The 21,221-nt window shown below is 45.9% G+C and overlaps 7 protein-coding genes across 7 annotated transcripts; 1 reads left to right on the top strand and 6 right to left on the bottom strand.

Moving 5' to 3' along the window:
- Positions 1–596: 596 nt before the first annotated feature.
- Positions 597–1,329, bottom strand: Aspvir_004945 (Mpv17/PMP22 family protein; the record flags this gene model as incomplete). The annotated part of the gene is made up of 5 exons (XM_043268166.1): positions 597–661; positions 707–1,012; positions 1,060–1,165; positions 1,216–1,270; positions 1,319–1,329. The coding sequence occupies 5 exons, from the start codon at positions 1,327–1,329 to the stop codon at positions 597–599; spliced, it is 543 nt and encodes a 180-aa protein (XP_043124101.1).
- A 467-nt stretch (positions 1,330–1,796) lies between these two features.
- Positions 1,797–3,428, bottom strand: Aspvir_004944 (putative RAN small monomeric GTPase (Ran); the record flags this gene model as incomplete). Its single annotated transcript, XM_043268165.1, has 5 exons — positions 1,797–2,708; positions 2,757–2,980; positions 3,029–3,182; positions 3,228–3,320; positions 3,369–3,428. 5 exons carry the CDS (start codon positions 3,426–3,428, stop codon positions 1,797–1,799), a joined length of 1,443 nt encoding a protein of 480 aa, XP_043124100.1.
- Positions 3,429–3,799: 371 nt separating this feature from the next.
- Positions 3,800–6,172, bottom strand: Aspvir_004943 (glycoside hydrolase family 95 protein; the record flags this gene model as incomplete). Its single annotated transcript, XM_043268164.1, has 4 exons — positions 3,800–5,382; positions 5,426–5,652; positions 5,698–5,896; positions 5,929–6,172. 4 exons carry the CDS (start codon positions 6,170–6,172, stop codon positions 3,800–3,802), a joined length of 2,253 nt encoding a protein of 750 aa, XP_043124099.1.
- Positions 6,173–6,497: 325 nt separating this feature from the next.
- cp6 (putative carboxypeptidase S1) lies at positions 6,498–8,122 on the bottom strand (the record flags this gene model as incomplete). The annotated part of the gene is made up of 5 exons (XM_043268163.1): positions 6,498–6,562; positions 6,614–6,880; positions 6,927–7,440; positions 7,490–7,820; positions 7,869–8,122. The coding sequence occupies 5 exons, from the start codon at positions 8,120–8,122 to the stop codon at positions 6,498–6,500; spliced, it is 1,431 nt and encodes a 476-aa protein (XP_043124098.1).
- Positions 8,123–9,184: 1,062 nt separating this feature from the next.
- On the bottom strand, positions 9,185–10,585 carry Aspvir_004941 (amine oxidase, flavin-containing superfamily; the record flags this gene model as incomplete). The annotated part of the gene is made up of 1 exon (XM_043268162.1): positions 9,185–10,585. One exon carries the CDS (start codon positions 10,583–10,585, stop codon positions 9,185–9,187), a length of 1,401 nt encoding a protein of 466 aa, XP_043124097.1.
- A 1,856-nt stretch (positions 10,586–12,441) lies between these two features.
- Aspvir_004940 (uncharacterized protein) lies at positions 12,442–13,828 on the top strand (the record flags this gene model as incomplete). The annotated part of the gene is made up of 3 exons (XM_043268161.1): positions 12,442–13,113; positions 13,171–13,599; positions 13,655–13,828. 3 exons carry the CDS (start codon positions 12,442–12,444, stop codon positions 13,826–13,828), a joined length of 1,275 nt encoding a protein of 424 aa, XP_043124096.1.
- Positions 13,829–14,974: 1,146 nt separating this feature from the next.
- Positions 14,975–15,610, bottom strand: Aspvir_004939 (uncharacterized protein; the record flags this gene model as incomplete). Its single annotated transcript, XM_043268160.1, has 1 exon — positions 14,975–15,610. The coding sequence occupies one exon, from the start codon at positions 15,608–15,610 to the stop codon at positions 14,975–14,977; it is 636 nt and encodes a 211-aa protein (XP_043124095.1).
- Positions 15,611–21,221: the final 5,611 nt, after the last annotated feature.

Genomic DNA, 21,221 nt, shown 5'->3' with positions numbered 1-21,221 from the left:
TTAACGAAGAGGAATGGTTCTCCTCATTATCTGAGAAGCAAATCCCATAGATCGAACCACCTCTTCCGCGTTCCACCGATCAGCATCCCCAAATCTAAAATCATCAATAAGCTTTCACAGGAGTGGTTTGATTTGGATTGTATCCAACTGTTTAGTTTCAATCAGTAGCTTGTAAAGTTACAATAGATGCTTTCACCTAGATGCTTTGATTTGATGAAAAAGGTCAAAACGTTGGCCAGACTTACCGATGGCGAATCTGCAGCTCTGCTCGGCGACTTGGAACGTACACGTTAAAGAAGCTGGTCTATTTGTCCACTGCTCCTAATAGCCTCTTGCACTGCTATGTCTCCCCAATATAGCTTCGTAAGTCTATCCTGGCAGAAGTGAGAATCGACAAGCGAACGATTCCTGAAGGGAAAAGCCGCTGTATTGCATAAGCGATCGGGATGCCGAAATAGGAAGCTGCCTTCCACGTGTCAAGGGCCGAATTCTCATATCTTCGCTCCTGGCAAGCCAAATGTCATCTTATTCTATGGCAGTCTATATAACATGTATAGGCGGTACACTCTATATCTATGACACAACACGAATTCCTCTCAAGCAACGAGAGGCACATCTTTCGGGCCCACATTATTCAACAAACTCAAGAAGCAGTTCCATCCTACGTCAATTAGCACCAGAACCAAAGGATAAACAAGGCTCATACCAATATTGAACACATTGACCGTAAGCACCCGGTACTGGAGCGGCACAAGCGCAAAGTTGACCAGCTGCAGGAACGGCCACACCGTCCAGTTCGCTTTCAGCGCTGGCCAGTACGATCTCTCCAACTTGTCGCCGGGATTTCCACCCTCCAGGATGGACATGCTGGATAGAAAAACTCCGATCATGGTGGGAGCAAATAGTAATTGATCGGCTGCTACGCGTCCAATGACTGTTCGTTGCGCGGAGGGCAGATTGATGCGCCTCTGCAGGACCTGGAACCATTTTGTGGCCAGAGGACCAAAAACAGCTATCACTGTCAGAAATGGTAACATTGTAGGGAAGGAGTCCGCGTACCTCCGCCGTAAAGTGCCATTCGTCCTGTACGGACCACATCGTGCTGAGCGATACCTCTTCTCTCCACGGCTTGTTGGGCGAGGCTGTCTCCGACGGCGAAGAGACACTGTCTGCAATGAATAACTGATTCAAATTTCTCCAAAATGTAGAACTAACCGCAGTCGTCAAGCTTTGCGTCAACAGAGGACGCTGGACTAAACTTCGCTGGTACCTATTTACGCGTGTGAGAGTCATTCGCTGCCCTGGCCTTGTATCTTACCATTGAAACATTGTGATCTTTGCAAACCAAAACTTCAGTATAAAAGATTCAGAACAATTCAGTCTACGAAGATAATTGAAGTTGGTTGATAAAACTTGATCCTGAAAGGGGGTGACGTTTCTCCTTTGTTGATCATCGCTTCCGGCTCCACTAGTATCGGGAAGTCTGAAAACGGAAATCTACCCGGTATGAAGTCATAACATGCCTCCGCACACCCTGCACACTAGTTATACCGTGTTATCAATCGATTTATTGATCAACAAAACTCATCAAAACCCGGGCACAACTACTTGCAATTGAAACTGCCAGTACCGCAGTTGCCAGCAGCGAATCCGCGATGTGATGTCGAGTACGAGGGTGCACTTGGTAGCCCGTAGGAAGTCCTGTAGTCAATGAAGATGAATTCCGGGAAGACATGATCGTAGAACCTCCAATATATCTGCATTTAGGCTATATATCTCCATAATCCAAGGCAAAACTAGAGGAATGCCCCCGGCACATACCCCAACAACACGTCCTTCCTCCCCACCTGCCTTAACCGCTGCAGTGTCTCCGAACTGGTGGAAATCCCCTGAATCTGACATTCGCGGCCAATACTGTTCGTCAATTTGTCAAGAGAAATATGCGCAACACTCTTTTTGTTCGCGAGTACCTCCACCTCCTCCTCGGCCACCTTGCGCGCACACTCATACATGGCCGTATACCGAATCAGATCGGGAGACATGCGCACTTCTTCCGACTGAGACTTTTTCGAGTCGAGGCAGCAGGAGCGGCATGCTGTCGTGATGAGGGCAAAAGTCGGGTTGTCATTGGATAGTTGAGCTAGGGATGTTCCCTGGATGCACTTGATGAGCACCATTCTGATGCAGTGGATGCACAAGACGAAGAGGCTTTGATCCTTAGCAAGGTTTGGTTGCTTTTCCGGAGATTCGAATGCTTTCTTGGGTTCGCGATTCTCCTTTCTCGGTTCGTGGTGCTTCGTAACTCGGTGCTCCTCTGTAGGCACGATAGGGAGCTTTGTTGTTTCCCCTTCTGCAACTGTGACGGTTCCATTGACTGCCAATTTTGGCTCATTGGAAACTGAGACAGTCCCGTTTACAGGCGGTTTGACCCCGTTTTGTATTTTATCGGTAGTACTGATAAACTTCAGTTGCCCGTTGGATGTATCCGCCTTCTTGGGCGACTCGATGACGGTTGGGGACTTTTCAGCCGAAATATCTGCTACCGTCGCGGGTTGTGATTCAGTTTCAGGAGGTGGCATCTCCTTGGTCTGGACGCGGGGCCCAATTGCATATTTAAGACCTTGGGATCCGTTTTCCTGGGACCACCGTTGGTTCACCGTTTGAAATCTCAATACTGCCGGCCCAACATCGGGCGGTGATTTGTACCACTGAGAAGTATTAGCCATGTCAATCGATAGCCTGACAGGAATACACACCAAGGCAGGGTTCCTCAACATCTGCCTCGCAAGATCAAGGAACGGTTCATGTATGTTGTCCAGATCCATGACAGACATCTCCACATAGCCTGTTCCTTTCTTCTTGGGAAACGTAATTGCCTTTGGCGGTAATTTGGCATCCACCGAGGCATCACTCTTGTTCCCGCAGATACAAATGGGAATAAACTTCCCGAGGCGCATCCCGTCCTTGTTCACGAGGCTTTCTGCACGTTTCCGTCAGCGCTGTCCCAATGCAAACGCGGTATACATACGGTACCAATTGGGCACATTATTGTATGAAATCCGATCTGTCAGATCAAACATGATGATAGCAGCATCGATCTCGTCGAATTCCCTTGATGCCAGAGTGTTTGGTTTCTGATAGCCGCTGACATCCCAGATCTCGTACCTCACCGGGCCGACGGTCTAGCACATGAGTAATTGTATGGTGGTCAGAGGGCGGGAACTTACTGTGTGTAGATGGATATCATGTTTCTCAACGTTAGCCGTTACCGGTAGCGAATGCTCGAATCTTTTTTTGAGATATCGGTGCAGGAAGGCTGTCTGCGTTGGTTAGCCAAGTCCCCAGGGGGAGATGAGGCATCCCAATACCTTGCCCACACCGGAGTTTCCTGCCAGGAGCACTTTGAATGTCCTGGTATCTTTGGTCATTTTGACTTGGATATTCACTTATCCACTAGAGAATAATTATATGATCAGCGCAATGGTAGTGGAATATCATTCACAGGGATAATCCAGGCATCCGTCTCTGGCTGGTGGGAATGTGGGGTATTCAGTATTCGCTTATTCTGGACCGGCCGATCGCCGATATTATTGGACCTGAACCGGGATCTTCTTGTACACATATGTATATAGACACTGACCCTCCATAATTCTGACCTCTAATATATTCCAACAATATTCCAATACTAAGCCCAGAGACAAGTGCTATGCTCCATATAGACACCACATAGATACAATATCAAGTCAACGCGTCGACCGTCTTAGCATCAAGATCAGCCGCTTTTGTAGCGAGGCTGTGTTTATATATTTAACTCTGCATCCTGTTCCTCCAGGAACACCCTCAACGCCAGCACTCCTCCACTCCTCGACTCAACCTTGGCAAGCTGCAACTCTCCATCACTCCATTCCATATCAACAACGAAATTCCCCCGCGCCACCAGACCACCCACACGACCATCCGGAACAGCAGCCGGCAACACGGGGAGGAGATGCACCACCGCATGACTCTGCAGCAGCATCTCCGCGATTCCCGCCGCGAAGCCAAAATTGCCATCGATCTGGAACGCACTTCCAGGCCCCTGGTCCGTGTTCCAGAGGTTGGTGGTCGGGTATTTCTGCAGGAAGGACTGCGCGTGGTTCCAGACGCTGTTGCCGTCGAAGAGGCGCGCATAGAAACTCATTGTCCACGCGCGCGACCAGCCCGTGCTGCCGCTACCGGAGGTGATGCGGCGGTCTAGGAGGACCTTGGCTGCGTTTGCCAGGGTTTGGTTGACGAGCGGTGTCATCTGCGAGCCTGGGTAGAGGCCCAGGATGGGACTCATGTGTCTGTGTCCTGGTTCGGTCTCTTGGTAGTCGCGTCGCCACTCGAGGATCTGGCCGTAGGAGCCGATATGGGGTGGTCTGATCTTCGAAATGTATTTCTGGGCGTTAGTCAGGTCGTCGCCTGTGATACCGAGGACCTCGCAGGTTTCGATGACCGCGGCGAAGAGCTCGTGGAGTAAGAGGTTGTCCATTGTTGGGGCGAGGTCGATTCCGGTGGACTTCCCCGGGACAGTCATGTCCTTTGGGATTATGAATGCGTTCTCAGGGGAGATCGAGGGACCGCTGGTGTAGTAGCCTTCAAAGTCGAAGAGGTAGCAGTAGCGCTCTCGCAAGAGGGCCTTGTCTTGGGTGAAGCGGTACTGGTCCATCAGATTCATCGACATCCACGCACTGCCCATCGGCCACATGGTCCAGCTGGTTCCGTTGTCGACGGGGGCAGCATCTCCCCAGAGGTCGGTGTTGTGGTGCAGGATATACCCAGTGTTGCAGTGGTACATTTTCTTGGCGACGTCCTGGCCATGCGGCAGGACTCTATCCATGAGATCAATGACGGGCCCGAACGTGTCTGCAAGATTGGTGACCTGCGCATGCCAGTAGTTCATCTCCAGGTTGACGTCGACGGTGTATTTGCCTCCCCAGGCGGGCGAGTAGTCTTGATTCCAGATACCCTGGAGGTTGGCGGGAAGATCAGATGATGATCCTGCGCGAGAGGATGCAATGAGCGAGTGTCGGCCAAAGTTGAACATCAAGGTCACCAATTCGGGGTCCTTGTTGGGGTCGGCTTTGTAGTTCTTGAGTCTGATGTCCGTGGGCTGGTTTCCTGCGGATCCCGACGAGCCCAGGTCCAGCTTGACGCGGCCAGACAGAGATTGGTAATCTGAGGTTGCAGCTTGCTTCACTGCAGGGTAGTTTGATCTCACTGCAGCATCTAGCTGATTCGTGAGAACCGCATTCCGCTGGGTCTCATCGGGATATCGATAGGATGTCTGGGTATCAAAGAAGATATCCACGATCGAGGCACGGGTGACCACTATCGCGGTTCCGTTGGTAGTGATTCGCCCTGAGATATTAGCTTTTACTTATAACAACGGGGATCAACCTACCTCCACGATTCAACACTCTCCCCTGCGCAGTAAACCTAATAGGATCCTTACTCTGTCCACTATTCGCCTTCAGAGTCAGAGTCCCCGTTCCCTGACTGCTCCCAGCAGTCAAGCTCTCCACATATCTACTCCTCTCCAACGAAGTAATCACATTCAACGCACCGTTCTTGCTCGCCTGGAGCCGAACAGCCAACACCTCATCGGGATGACTAGCAACATACTCCCGACTAACCAGTCAGCCCTTCTCTACTTGCAGCAAAGAGACAACTAACCTATAGACAACATCCCCAACCTGGTACATCACACCCGCAACCCCCGTATTCAGATCCAAAAAGCGCGTATAATTCCGCAGAACACTCGCATCGTGCCCAAAATCCAACCTCAACGATGCAAGCGGGTGATACTCCCTCGGACTGCTGGGAATACTCACCATCTCCTGTAGCACCACATCGTTGGCGGCACTGAGGTTCCCTGCCTCAAGCATAGCCCGCGACGTGGTGAACCGTCATACGCCTGCGGGTTCACGCGATCCTGGAAGGGCCCACTCCAGATGGAGTTCTCGTTCAGGGTGATGTTGTCGAGGGCGCCGCCCCAGATTGCGGCTGCGAGACGGCCATTGCCGATGGGGAGGGTGGAGGCGAAGTCTGCGGCTGGGGTGGTATACCATGTGAATGTCGAGGGATTGAATGAGGCGGCGAGGGTTGGGGAGAGGGCACCGAGGAGTGCCAGCGCTGAGCTGAGCCACATTTTGCTGTTGCGTGGCATGCATTGGCGTGGTTACTCCTGTGTTATATACTTGATAGTCTAAGTGAGGGGATTTAGTTGCATAAGCAGGTAAGGCAGACATCAACGGTAGACATCCATATCCCTTGATCGTCACTAGGAATTTAGCCGAAATGTATTTATCCAGGAGGATCGACATTAAGTAGTATACCGGGTATACCGCTTCAACCCTGCACGATCTACAGGCATACGATGAGCACCAACCATGTACTTCAAGGCTAATTGTGATTAACGGTATGTCATGGTATATAAATCCAATCATCTGTCTCAAAGAGAGCGCACAATATCTCTAAGTCGAGGAAATCGGCTTCTTCTGAAGGATCTGCTGGAATACCTGAAGCGCGGCTTCGGGTTCTACAGAGTACACATTAGCATTGACCATATGCAACGTTAGGGAAGACTCACGGTAGTAGGGAACCTCGTGTCCCGCCCCGTACACCCTCAGGAACGAGAAGTTGTCCACAGTCTTGAACGTGCCCTTCTCGACGCCGTTGACTGTGTACGGCGCGAGACCCTTGGACTTGAACGTCGCCTGGCCGGGGAAATCAACAGCATTGGCAACCTCGTAGTTGCCCTGCCAGTTGCAGATCCAGTCGGCGTCGCCCGCCCACACGATCACGTTGATACCGGACTTGACCACGTCGGAGAGAGTCGACAGGAACGAGCGAGGGTCTACGTCGTCAGCTGTGCAGCTCTAGGAAGAAAAGGGGGGACTTACTATCTCCCGTCTGGGCAAACTTGTTATACGGCCCGTTCGGACATTCCTGGTAGCTCGTCTGCGCACCAATGGCTTTGACAACGTCGGCGTTGGCGAGGTAGGTGGAGTATGTCGCAGGCGGATAGGGGTCATTGCGTGGCTGGCGGATATCATACACATCCCAGTCACCGGAATTACTGATCGGCCCCTCAATGTTGCTGTAGCAGACGCTGTCGGCGTTTCTGCAGGCGGCGTCGGTGCCTGTCGAGGTGCATTTCTGGATCGCTGGCAGACATTGGCTGTTGTAGACGCTCAGCAGACGGGTACGATCGGAAGAGGAGATGAGCTGCTTGTAGGTGTTGTTGTAGCTGAACTCGATGTACGCCTTTTCTTGGATGGCCGAGTCGATCCAGCCGTTGTTGACTCCCAGGGCGATCAGGTTGATGTTCTCGCCAGAGACCGTTCCGGCTTTGATGGCGGCGTTTTGCTGCTGAATGTACGAGGCGAATTCGGGGCCATAGTGTCCACCGTAGGACTAAAAGATCAGCTTTGTCTGGTGTCGCAAGCTCAGAGACGGGACTTACCTCGGTGAAAATGCCAAACTCGCGGCTTTCGTATTCCGGGAACTGCGCGTAGAAGGCCTGCAGCAACTTCCATACATACGGAGCAGCAGTCACCGTACTGGTCACGTCGTCTGTGCCGTAGGAGAAGCCAACGCCGATGGGCTGGTCGATATACAGCATGTTGGCGTAGTTGTTCCAGCTGTTCTCGTTCAGCGAGGGAGTATCTTCCCCGTTGACAAAGTGGCAAGGGCCGTTCTCCTGGAACAGACCGATCATGGATGAGCAACCAGGACCACCGTTGAACCAGGCAGCGAGGGGAGCCTGCGTGGGGTTGTTGCGGGCCTCGAAGAACCTGCGCATATTAGGGTCTGCATGTAGTCAATTATTGCGAAGTACATACCAGAACCACATGTTCATGTTGTCCCCAACAGACAGATATCCAGAGTACTGGTTCACCCCGGGAGTAGTCTCGCAGATGCCCGAGTTCTTGACAAACTCCAACTTGGCTCCGGTCGCGGCATGTTCAAAGACGGTATACTTGACGCCATTCTTGACAACAGACGCGATACTGTCTTTGGCTGCGCTGGCCGTGCTGGCCGGGGCAGCACCAGCCCCTGCGACCAGGAGAGGGAGCAACCACTTTTGGTACCACATTGTTAACCTCGAAGACCTGATTCTACCGATACATGAGAGCGATACACCCTCGCCGTTGGGGCGGTCCCTCTTTATAACACCAGAGATGCGAAACAACGCCAAGGCGAGGGGATCACCATCTGAACCAGTATCCGCTTCATATCAATTATGCTTCGTCAGAACGAGCCTCATGACCGATTACTGCCGTCGGAATACGACGCTGTTATCGAGCATGAATCAATCCCTCAGATCACCTTCCCAGTCCAGGCATTCTTCCGGTGGACGAATCGTCAAGACGACCCAAGCTTTGCCTAAGAGAAATTGGCGATCGGCAGCCAAGACGGGAGTCCGAACGAATGTGCGACGGCTGCCGATCAACATCCCTGCTCATGGTTACATTCGGCTGTTCTTGTGGGACTTGGACAAGCCAGAGGAACGGGGGGGGGACATTCAGCCTGATTGGTGATATCCAGGCCCCTGATGATATCCGCATTCGTTTATCTCACTCAGCCGCGGTTGTTTGCAGTTAGTTATTCCGGTGCGCAATTACTTGGATAACTTGTCTCAAAACAATCAATCATTCTGATATTTCACATGCCGTTCACAAGGATACTCGGTCGCTCCCTACCTTTCAATTTAATTATCTCATGAAGAGTCGACGGATCGCCCTGAACAAACATGACGAAATAGGTAACGATAGCCGGCTAACATCTGTAGCATCTATTCTTAGCAGAGCTGATAGATAATGCGGTCTAGAGTCTAGACTGTTGAACAACTCATCCCATGTAGGCTGTGTGACCGCTGCTCCGACGTGCTGTCGAGTCACACTAGCACAATAATCGTCATTCAGCAGTGCTTGTCTCGTGATATCTTTAACTTTGGAACAATCTATCTTACTTCCTCGCCCTATCTGCGCCTCTGCGCAAGGAGACAAGCATCCATGCTCCAAGGAGTCGACTGCAACGACCCAAGCAAGATCTTCCTCGTCATTTTTTCTAAGATTACTGACATTATAGTACTACTTCAGCAGGATCCTCAACAACGCTCTGATATAGTGGTAGCGGCATATTTGCCTTCCAGAAATCAATCAAACATAGTCTTCAACAGATTGCCCACAAACCTCCAGAGGGCAGCAGAGTCATGCGCATGGAACGCAGCGCCTGCATAGTACGTGTTCCGATGTCCCTGCAACGCATACAGATTGCTATAGAACCCCCTGGCGATTTTGTCGGACGAAACGAACAACTCGAATGGACTGTGGTTACTGATGGCCAGGATCTCAGGCGCGGAGGTATTGAATTGCGCTTCACGTAACATCAGCACACTGTTGCTGATGCTCTGCTTCACCTCGTCCTCGGTCATTGCTTCCCCGCCGCCGTAGAAAATCGTGTAGATTTCCGGGACGCGAGACGGCGTGATGGTGTACACCCCCGGCAGAGGAGGGAGATTGTACGGCGTGTCGGCACCGCGGTTGAGGATTCCAAGTCCGGCTGGCAGCCCGGGGATCCTGGTCACAGTGGTGTAGTAGAAGGTGTTTTCGAACTGCCCAAAGACACCACGTTCGGTATCGTCCAGGTCGAAATTCGCCAGATTTTCCAGCTTCGGCGGCGCAGTGATGATGGTCTTCTTCGCTCTGATGAGTCGGTCGCCACTTGGGGTTCGGACCAGGATCCGATGCGGACGGTTTGCTGGACGCTCCATTCTAACCACCGTGCTGCCGAGCAATGCATCATCCCCCAGTTCCTTGCGCGCAGCTTTATACAACGCCCCGTTGTTGCCGTCCACCGTGCCCAGGAACCCATTCTGCGCGCCCAACGCCACCCCCAGGCTGAAATACTTCATGATGTACACGGTCGGGTACGGCAGCCAGTCTTTGAGACCCTGCGCATACAGTGACAGTGTCTCCACCGCCGGTGCGAGATCATATTTCTCCACAAACTCCCCGAATGGGAGCAGGAGGTCCTCCGGCACAGGGTCCGGGAGGTCCCATCCCTCCGCGAGGTAGGGATACTTGAGCAGCTGCTGCACATAGCGCATCATCGCGTCGGTCACATTGCCCTGTGGCGGGGGCACATTTTGTCCCGTGCGCAGATCAACGCGGGCACCATTGGAGTTGTCGACTCGCACCGTGGTCGTGGAGATTTTGAAGTGGGCGAGGAAGTCTCTTGCCTCGGGGATATCCTGCCAGATCAGGACGCCGTAGTCGACATACTGGCCGCTGACTGGATCATAGTAGGTATTTGTGTGGCCGCCTAGGAGGGGTTCCCTTTCGACCACCACGACGCTGTGGCCCATCTTACGGAGCTGGATGGCAGCGTAGGTGCCGGAAGCTCCGCCTCCGATTACAGCAACATCGCGTACGATGGTACTGGCGTTTTCAAATTGTGACGGATCATGACCGGCGCTGCTGCCGGGGTGCGCAATGGCATGCCCCAGCAAAAGGCTGGCCAGGAGGGACTTCGTGGTTCTGATTGAGATATACATGATTCACGGAAGTTGATTGAATCTCATGTTACAAAGGGGAGATCGGGGTTTTATGCCCTTTTCCTCGAGGCTCACATGCCCTGGAGCGCCGACAGGGTGGCGCAGTGGTGGGATGCCGCCCAGGCATTCCCCTAGTAGGGACAGAAAAGGGGGAATATCTTGTCAAAACTCAAGGGAAATGAGTTAAGATCCTTCAAATCACATTGCCGGCTCAACAACATGTACCACATCAAAAGGACCTACTAGGGTCATGGGCTCATGGCTGCCTATGGCCTTCGGGCCCATACCATCCCCTAATAAAACGAGTGATATCAAAGATCCTACCAAGCGGGGCAGTGCTGCCTGCTGAATCCTTTTAATCCACGCACTCCTGTTACTAATAGCACGGCGACGACGTGTCGCATACTACATGTCTGGGCGTGGTCGGTTGTGTAACAATCCAGTGGCATCATATGATCAACACCATTTGATGAATCAAGGCAAGGGAAGACACCATTAACTTGGCTTTTGATCTATCGACTCTGATTATGGTATTTTAGCATTAATCTGAGTAAAATTCGAAGCTAATTCGGTCCCGAAAGGATTCGCCGGAGAGACGAGGGTGTATTCGCCTGTCGGCATCTTTGTCCCATTTGCATGCGAACCTAATTTCGACATGCAAAATGTCATCCGGGCATCCCTGAATAAATGACCCGTAGGGAAGAGGTTGGATGTTGACCCTTCACATACATCCCTAACCCATCGACTTATCTTATGCTACATGACACTAAAAATCACATGTAAGTATTTCTTCGATGCCAATTATTTTATATTAAGGAGCGTGCCTTTTAATGAGTCAAACTCGTTGAGTGGATGAATATACTATGGTTTGGCGATGGTGTACCATAGTTCCTGGGTAGTAAGTCAATATAGCTGTCAAAATGACGCAGTACCGGCCCTGCTGCATCTTTGTCCAGAGATTTTTCGAAAATGCCAGTTAGATGGTTCGATCCTGCCTCGTACGGGAGACACAATTTTCTACAGCTGTCTAATATGTTATATGTATTGTTCCAAATATAAGGGAAGGTACGGACGATGTCTCACAGAAAGGTTTCCCCTTACTGTATTCTCTGCGGTGATGAAGTCCATGTAGGAAGTACAGAAAAGAGGAAATGGACAAGCATGTGCCGAGTTGGTGAGTGAAGTGCCTGTCCGATGGGGGCTGCAACGCCGCTGACAGAGGACCAGTTTATCAATCTGGAGACGGCGCACATATCTCTGGCTTGGGATATCGTCTGCGAAGGACAGCGCTGTCTGTCCCTCGTGCCGAGAACAGCTGTTGGAACGATGAACCGAAGCCTGCATACATAGAAGTTTACCTCGAGCGCTGTTTCGTCCAGTTCCCTTCGATGCCGGCATTCCTGTTGCACGGAGCATGCTGGTCACTCCTGAGACGTATTTATGGCCAAAGGGCTGTACCACTTGCTCGGCTAGTGGATGTATGCAACTCACTGTGTCACCTGTCCCGTAATACGATTAATTGGGGTCATTCGTATGGTGGGATGGTCGAGATATCTGGCAGAGGTGAGCTTCATTACAGTGTGACTGGGAGACGTGAGACTTGGCGGTCGATGGCGCAAGACCCCTTTCCTGATGGCCATCGGACCTGGAGGAGAGGATTGCAGGGATATATGGGGCCCAGGAAGTCGGGGTATCGCAAGCCATCAAAGCCGTATCCGATCAAGAAAGCAGAATCCGGCCCAGAGTGTGCTTGCTGTCTTGATCTGCTGCCGTTGGACATTTGGTTTGAGATATGTGCTCACCTGAAAGTGCACGACTGCCTGAAATTACGATTCATGTCAAGGCGGTTGAGCACCATGATGCAAAGCTCACACTTTTGGACCTCAAAAATCAAGTCGGAGGAGTGTGATTTCGCGTTTGAGGTGCGCGAACTGGAACCCAGCAAGTTCGTTAACTCAAGATGGCTGTATCGCTTTATAAGCATTCAGCGTACTGGTTCATTACAAAATAGAGCCAGGATCTGGGAACTGGGACGGTGTCTGAAAGAAATCCTGGACTTGTCTGAACCTGACGCAACAACTATTGTTAACAACCCCAGGGACCCTGTGGGCCTGGATTGGGTGAAGCTCCCTTGGCCTATCAAGGCTACTGATACCGACGACCTTGAAGAGTACATTGAGGGCTGCCAAATCTTGTACACACAGCGTGTCTTTCTCTCTAGTCATTTGCGTCAAATCACTGCCTCATGCATTGACATTGAGGGCACAGACTACATCACAGGTCTTAAACTTTCCTTCGACAATGGGACCAGCACCCAACTCGGTTACAGATCTCGGGATAATTCTTCAGCCGATATAGTAGACTTTGGGGGATTCGTTGTCGCAGCGGGCACGAGTGGAATTCATGGGTTGCAGATAATCGACGAAGGATTCGAGGTCACAAAATGGTTCGGTTCGAACAAGAGATGTCCTCAAACACGTATGTTGAAGTTGGAAGGGGAGATTGTCGGAATGACTGCTTCTTTTGACGTGAGAATACTCTCTAACCTTGCATCCGATTTACTCCCTGTACTAATGGCAGACTAGGGTTTCAAACTCGTCTCTCTGGCGCTGGGGCGGCCAATCCGGCGAAAAGGTAAATTGAAGCCATCTCTCTTTAATACTGCCTTATGGTATCCAGGTCTCCCACCAGACAATCTACGCATGAAAGAAGGGGCCTGGATGGGCCAATCGCCGGCGAAATCTCGTCACAATCTCCTGTTCTGGGTCTGGTTCGGTGGTCCAGGAGGGTCGTACCTTCAGTACTTGACAGGGATATCCATCACGAGATTCAAAGGCGGATTTGGGGGGATCGAATTCCATTTCTCAACCGACAGCGTCCCCATCACGTCCAGGAAACTCGGTTTTTGTGATGACAAGCGGGGGCCGGATTTCGCCATCGATGGTGCAGGAGGAGAGCGCATCACGTCCGTCTATGGGAGGTTAGCGCAGATGCCTTATCTACCCGCTCTGACGGTGTGTCATGAACAAGCTTTACGGGGTGTTGATTAGAGCTGACATCCGGGGATAGATATGCACAAACCGCGGTCGAAAGTTCGCTGCCATACGCCAGAGTTTCGACGTTGCGAAATTGAAACAGCTCTTCCCGGTTGAACCCAACTCCATTCTGACGGGATTTTATACTGGCTATCGAGAGCATGATTCTCCACTGCGCAGCTTTGGTTGCTTGTGGGAACGAAGCTAAGAGGATGTCAAGGCAGAGGGGACATTTCATGTTACTATCGACATAAAAATCGAGCAATCTGCTCTTACTTGCTTTAGACACGTGGACGTCGCTTATAGTTTAACAATAAATGGCTTCTAATTGAAAGATATACCCAGCACATTATCACATCCCCCGTCTATCCTTATCAACCTTTGCTAGTATATAGGGAGCTTGTGCTGCACGCTTGGGACCTTGGGTTCTTTTCCCAGAAGGTCGTAACTTGGAGTAGTCTCCGTCTAGCTATAAACAGCTAAGATGTTTGAAAGAGGGAAAGGTTGGCTTTCCAAGCATTTGGTGATTTCTGAGCTCAACCAGCAATATTGAGAGGCGCGAGTGTTGTTAATCATATGACGCACTCTGAATCGCTGTCAGCTTTTGTTCCCAAGTCAGACCATGACCAACGTTGGTCAAATTTTGTCATTAGCTCAATAACCCTTCCATAGGTAGAGCTCGTCGAGCGAACTTGTGGTCAAATCACCACCCTTCCGTGGTTTGTGATCAATGTCCCTCTCTTCGTCAAGACAAACGAGGGTATAGCAGTCAATATGACGCAGGAATAGGGCCGGTATTAAACTGCCCTCGGTTGCGGACATTCTCTCTGCACATGGTAAAGAGTATTCTGTTGTTCATCTCTCCCTAGAGGGATAGACTACACTATGTCAATGGAGCAAAAGTCAAGTTCAGAAAGAGACATGGCAAGCGTGTTCCACGTTCGGAGGTACGGTAGAAATAGATAGCAAACTTCGTCTTTGAATCTGTCTCTCTATGATCTCCCTGCCTCTCGATGTCTTTTGAAAGTAGTGATGGCAGGTATCTGATGATTCCGTACCTATATGTACATTCGCGCAAGACCTGCCACTGACAAGGCCAGTTTATCAAACTCTGGATGGGTCGCATGTAACAGGGACCAGCCTGTTTTATATTTGTCCTCACTACAGTGACCCTCTCAAGACTTTGAATAGGAGCATCCAAATGAACCGGGTGTCGCGCTAAAAACAGAGATACTTCATTGCGTGTGGTATCTGGAGTGGGACATCGCTCTAGCTAGTTTGTTAAACTAACACTGTCGGTCCAATAATGATCAACGATAGAAGGAGACTCTTTCAATGTCATGGCATCCGCATCTTACTCAAACCCAAAATAGATGCCCATATCGGGATTCCACTCGTTGAATAGGTCGTCAATGGTTGCATCCGGCAACAGACTAGGCCACTGGGTTTGCAAATCCTCTGTCGAAACTGGAGATGGCCCCGCGGTGGGAATATGATTATATGCCATTGTTGTTGGCGAAGCATGGTGTTGGCGCTGGACGGGAATCTGCGTCATCTGAGTTTCATACCACCACTGCAAGCGCTTAAGGCGATTTTCATAGTGATAAAATACATCCCTTTCGCCTCGTGCGTCCACCAGGGGCGTGACCAAGGCTTGGACACGTAGGATAACCTGCTGGAGTATCAGAGACATGTCTAACGACTCTCTGAGTTTTGCTACTTGTTGGCCAATCGAAGAATCTGACGCGGCGACAGAGAGCTTTGCAGTTAGTGTCAAGCAAAATCCGCTTTGCACCCACTGCGTATTATTGAACACAGTCTCTGCACGCAACGGGAGCGCGAGATAGAATTGAAAGAACTGTTTGGCTGCCACGAGTCCCATTGATAGAGCTTCGACGCGGAGCGACGACCAGAACATCGAGTCATTCCGTGTTTTCCGGTCAAAGAGGGCGATTTGGCAAAGGTATAGCTCTGCTGTGTGGAACTGCATGACGAGAAACTCTGCTTTGGTTAGCCAGAGGACTGCGCTAATGATGTTGAGCAGTTAACATACGGTTATGCGCAAAGGCAGTAAGGGAATCAGCTCTGAACTGATCTAGCTCAGCCTTAATCTTGCGAAAAACGGGATTGAAGACAGCATCTGTATAATGCAGTTCTGGTGCATTCTGAGGCGACAGGTGATCAATACTTTCCAAAAGTTGCTGAAGATGTACGATATGAAGCAGTTGTAAGTCCGACGGACAGATTGAGCTTGCAGCAAGTGATTGACAGCAATCTTCAATATATGGCGTGTGTGGAAAGGTTGATAGCTTTTGAAGGATTCGCGATATGCTTTCGCCTTGTCAGTTTCAAGTATCAGACATAGTGAAGTGAAGTACCTTGAGGAAAGGCAATAGCATCCAACAACAGCTCTCTGCTCATCCGGGCCCCAGCACATTGTGTTTGTGCTGTCATCAGCTATGCCAATCCTTGTTTGCCACAACCGCATAGCAGGAGCTCTGTCCAGTCGACGGTCGACAATGATGCTGGTCGCCAAATGCAGATACTGAGAGAACCTGCGAGGACGCGAATGATATTGGCTCCTACCCCTGTTAGAGGATGGTCTAAATATCCAGTTCAGACATACACACCATGCAATGTGTATCAGAAGACCCTGGAGTAAATCGAAGGAGATCTCTCCTTTAAATACCATGCGGTCGCTAATCGCACTTTTTACTTGCTCCTCCAGTACACGCTGCAAAGGCATGTTATCGTACAAGGCTGCTATCAGGACTGTAAGGAATACTACTAGTCTCGTTCAACGTATTTCCTCGGTGCTGAGATCTGAAGGAATGATAACAAAGGGCAAATTAGGCATCATTGTTGCTTTGTATGCATCGATTAGAGCATTTGCTGCCTCCATAGACAGAATTCCTTTGTCAATAACATCTTCATTTGCACGCTGGCTCTCAGACGCTTCGCTCCGCGATGGGCTCGAATATGTTTGATTCTTGGATGTATTAAGCGCATTACTACTTCAAGAGTAGGGCAGCATAGCACTTACCTGATCGACCCCTCTTTTGAATGTGGCCGCCTCTGCTCTAGCCAGGAGCTGGTCAACCTTCTCTTCAAGGATGTCAATTCTCCTGCACGGCGCCCCACAGTCAGCACAAGATTCTAGCAGCAGGGACATTCATCAGAGTGCTGACTTGTCGCGCCGACTCCCATGAGACTTGGAGCGTGCTTGAAGACACATTCTTTTCCTAAACGCTGACATCTTTTATTGTCAGCCCTTATGATGATGACGGATCGGTTGTGGTGCTATGCTGACCGTTGGCAACTTCCGCTACCTGCGCTTCGAACACAACGTATCTTGCCACGAGCACAATTCTGGCAAGTTTTTACCATGGGGATCTGCGGTGTGGCTGCATCCGAGCTCACATCGGGAGTCACTGATGTGTCCGACATATAAATTCGATGATTTGATGATAGTTGAATGCCTGAGATTGAAAGGGGATGGACGAGTTTAGCGCTGATGGAGAGAGAAAGTTGCCGCCTCAGGCAACAATATAGTACTATTGCTAGGATCACTGGCCATAGTGTCGTTACTCAGCCCGTACGGTCATGTCTTAGACATCAGAGAAGGGAATCAAGCAGCAGCAGCGGTTTCAGAGAGTATCTGCAGCCATGCCTCTTAATAATACCCGCTGTCCGCTAAAGTATCCCATCTGTCATGCTAAGGGCCGTTAACCCCACCCAGGTCTCCTTTGAGCCAAGACTTGACTTTTTATGCATTTAGGCTATTTTATCTTGATGCCTGATTTTGGAACACGGACTGACTTATATTTTTCTGATTATCTTAGAGTGGCTTGGTTGACACCTTCCTTACTGTAATGGCTTCATGGGGGATAAGCAATTACCCTGCGCCAAGGATTTTTTCTCTCCTGTAAGCTCAGAAGCTGACGCTGCGCCCCAGCCAAGGCGCAAGGGCTGCCTTGTTTTATCAGTATGGCCGCGTTTACGGCAGACTGAATATACAAAACTAGCTAAAACTTTTTTTTTCTATAATCTGCTTATATTACCTATAGCCATAAATTCCATAAATATACTCTATTAAGTTCTTATTCTTAGTTATTACCCTTATTATTTATTATTAATAAATAATATCTTATTCCTACTTATAGCTACTAAGGCGTCCTCTACTAGGCATACTAGACCTAGTTATATATCTATAAATATACTAAATAAAGTATATATCCTTAACCTAGATAGTAATATACTTTATATATATAGCTACTAGATTTACTATTATTAACTCCTTGTTAGTTTATATATTACTTTAGGTTTTATTCTATACTTATAAACTCTATAATAAGTATTACTTCTATAGCTTCCTAGAGGGCTATTAAGATACTTATCTATTAGTATATTTCCTTATTTCTATTTATAATATTATAATAGATCTCTTAAACTAGGTACTAGAATAGTAACTTCTATATAAGAAGTTTAGTACTACTCTAGTATTACTTAATCTACTATAATATAGTAACTAATATAGGATTAAATATAATAATTTATAAAATAATCTAGTAGTTAAATACTTACCTCCTAGGTAGGTATAGCACTTTTTCTTTAGCTTTATCTTAAGTATAATAATATTCTTTTATCCTAGTAATATCTTATAGGCTATATTCTTTAGTTTAATTCTTTAATTTATTAGGTTTTTACTAGTACTCTTTCTAGTAGTAGCTCTAGTTCTAGCTATTTTAATATTATAATATAAAGTAATAAATAAAGTATGTAAGATAGAGGGAATACTCTAGGAATAGTAGTTATAAGAGTAAGCTTAGGATATAAGATAATAAATAAAGTAAGATAAAGGAAATATATAGAGAATAGTAATTATAATAGAGTAATATAATAGTAGGTATAATAAAGTAGAGAAGTAGAGAGAGAATTCTTTTTATTATAATATAAAATAAAGAAATTCCTAATTTAGTAAAGCTAAGGCTATTTACTAATAATATATTAATAATTAATAATATATAAAGTACTTATTTATCTTATATTTAACTTACTTCTTAAATTTATCTCTATCTTATATTAATTTACTTAAAGAAATTATATCTTATCTTTCTTACCTCTTTTAACTTTTTTACCTCTCTTTATAGTCTACTTCTCTACTTTATTATACCTACTATTATACTACTCTATTATAATTACTATTCTCTATATATTTTCTTTATCTTACTTTATTTATTACTTTATATTATTAATATCCTATACTAGTCTTATAAATTATAATTAAGTTTCTCCTAACTAAGTTCTTTAATCTTTCTTTATATACCCTTTAGTCTATAGTAGCTCTTATAATATTAGCTAGTTTTCTTAAGTTAATACTAGCTACTACCCTAAGAGAATTTTCTAAGACTACTTATTAAAGGCTATATCTTTTATTTAAAAAGTAGTCTAACTAGAAGGAGATTATCTATAACTTTTATAATATATTAAGTAGGTAAGTATTATATATTCTATAGTATATATACTATAATATATACTAATTTATAAAATAGCCTTAATATAGAGAGTATATAGTCTAAAGCCTAGCTAGCTTGCTAGCTATAAGTATAAGGGTAATAAAGAACTCTCTATAAATATTAATATTAAGAAAGTCTATAAGTAGTAAGCTTAAATAACTAATACTAAGTTATAGCTAGAGAGAGCTAAAACTATAGATTATTAAATAATTTAGAGAGCCCTTAAAAAGCTCTAAGACTTAGAGAATTTTTAGAATATCTCTAAGAAGGATAGATTACTTCTTATTAATACTACTAAGAATAAAGTAATAAAAAAAAGGTAAGATATAAACTAATATATATAATAATCTATTCTAATATTTCTATAGAGAGTAATAGGGTAGATCTAGTAACTAGGTTATAAAGTAGCTTAGAATTACTAAGGATAATATATATATAACCTAGGATAATAGTAATTTAGCCTAGGAGTCTAAGACTAAAATAAACTTATCTATCTAGGAGAAGTACTAATAATAGGATAATATTAAGAGCTTTAGACCTAATGTAGCAGAGAAACATAGTGTTAGTTCTAGCTGATTACTCATGCCTATTTTGGGGCTTAACCCTTAAGGTAGATGACTAGGATGATAATAATATTATTACTAAAGGTGCAGGGATCTTCTTCTAACTATATTATTCTTTAGAAAAAGATTATAACTACTATTTAAGGAATAAATAAATTGCTTTCTATTATAGTATCTCTTCTATCTAGTTAAACTTATATCTAACCTAGATATAACCTAGCTTATAACTCCTAATTATAATAAAGCTTAACCTACTCTTTAGAGTGCTATGTAATATCCCTTATATATTTAGTAATCTATATAGGGTGTTCTTATAGTAGCAGTAAGGAGCTATCTAAAAGAAGGTTATAAGCTAAGTATTATAAAATATAGAAAGTTTATTTAATTCTAAGAGTTAGCTAACTAGATTAGGAGAAGAGGAAGCAGGAGTATCTAGATAGAAAGGGTAGAATAATATTAAAGTTTAAAAGTATATTAAAATAGATAAGTAAATATATAATTAGTTTAAGGAGAAGAGATAAGGGAGTAGACCTAGCCTTATATTATAGAATAAGAGTATTAGAGGAGAGAGTAATAATAATAARAATATTAATAAAGAATAGAGAAATTTAGTACTAAGAGATTATTAAGAAAGATAAATATAGAAATAATCTAGTAAGAAAAAAAAAAGAATAAGAAAGGGTGATATTACTTCTTATAGCTCTTTATAACTAACTTTAGGAATATTATAAAAGTTATTAAATTTCTCTAAAAAAATAATAGTTTCTATTATTAATATTTTAAAACCCTATTATAATACCTATTAATATAAAGAAGATGCCTAAAGATCTTACCCTATCTAGAGAGAGCTTTATAACTTCTAGCTCTAGGGTCTCTATAGATAATCTTAAATAAGATTAGTCTTCTAGAGATATAGTTAACCTAGAAGATAATAAAGTAGCTTATTAGAAGTACCTCTTATAAGCTAATATATCTACTCCTAGGATAGCTAGGGCCCTATAATTTAGTAGTAATAATATAATAGATTTCTTAAGAGTTATAGATAACCTCTTTTAAAGATATTTTATCTCTAAAGATAAAGAAAAACTATTATATATACTAGATTACTATAGTAATACTATTTCTATATAGGTAATAAGCCTTTCTAAATATAACTAAGATAATTATAGTACTATGAAGTAGTTACTAAGAGAAGAATATATAAAATTAGATAAAGCTTAAAAGATTTTTAATATTTAGTAGCTTAAGAACTTCATAAGTATAAAAAGAAAGGAAACTAATATAGATAGTTTTATTTATTAGTTTTATCTAATATTAAAAAGACTAGAGAAGGAAGGATATCTTAATATCTATAGCTATATATTAATATTTATTTATAGTCTCCTTACTTCTATGTAAGAGGAGCTGTTTTAAAAGGAGGGATTTAATACTAAAAAGCTAAATTCTATAATCTATTCTAAAGTAAAAGAGGTGGTTAAGAAATTATTTTAGATAAATATAATATTATAAAGAGTAGCTAATC

The sequence above is a fragment of the Aspergillus viridinutans genome (assembly GCF_018404265.1).
Source record: "Aspergillus viridinutans IFM 47045 DNA, scaffold_2, whole genome shotgun sequence".
NCBI classification, from domain to species: domain Eukaryota; kingdom Fungi; phylum Ascomycota; class Eurotiomycetes; order Eurotiales; family Aspergillaceae; genus Aspergillus; species Aspergillus viridinutans.
The sequence above is the reverse complement of the archived record's forward strand: the minus strand, read 5'-3'. Positions and strand labels throughout refer to the sequence as shown.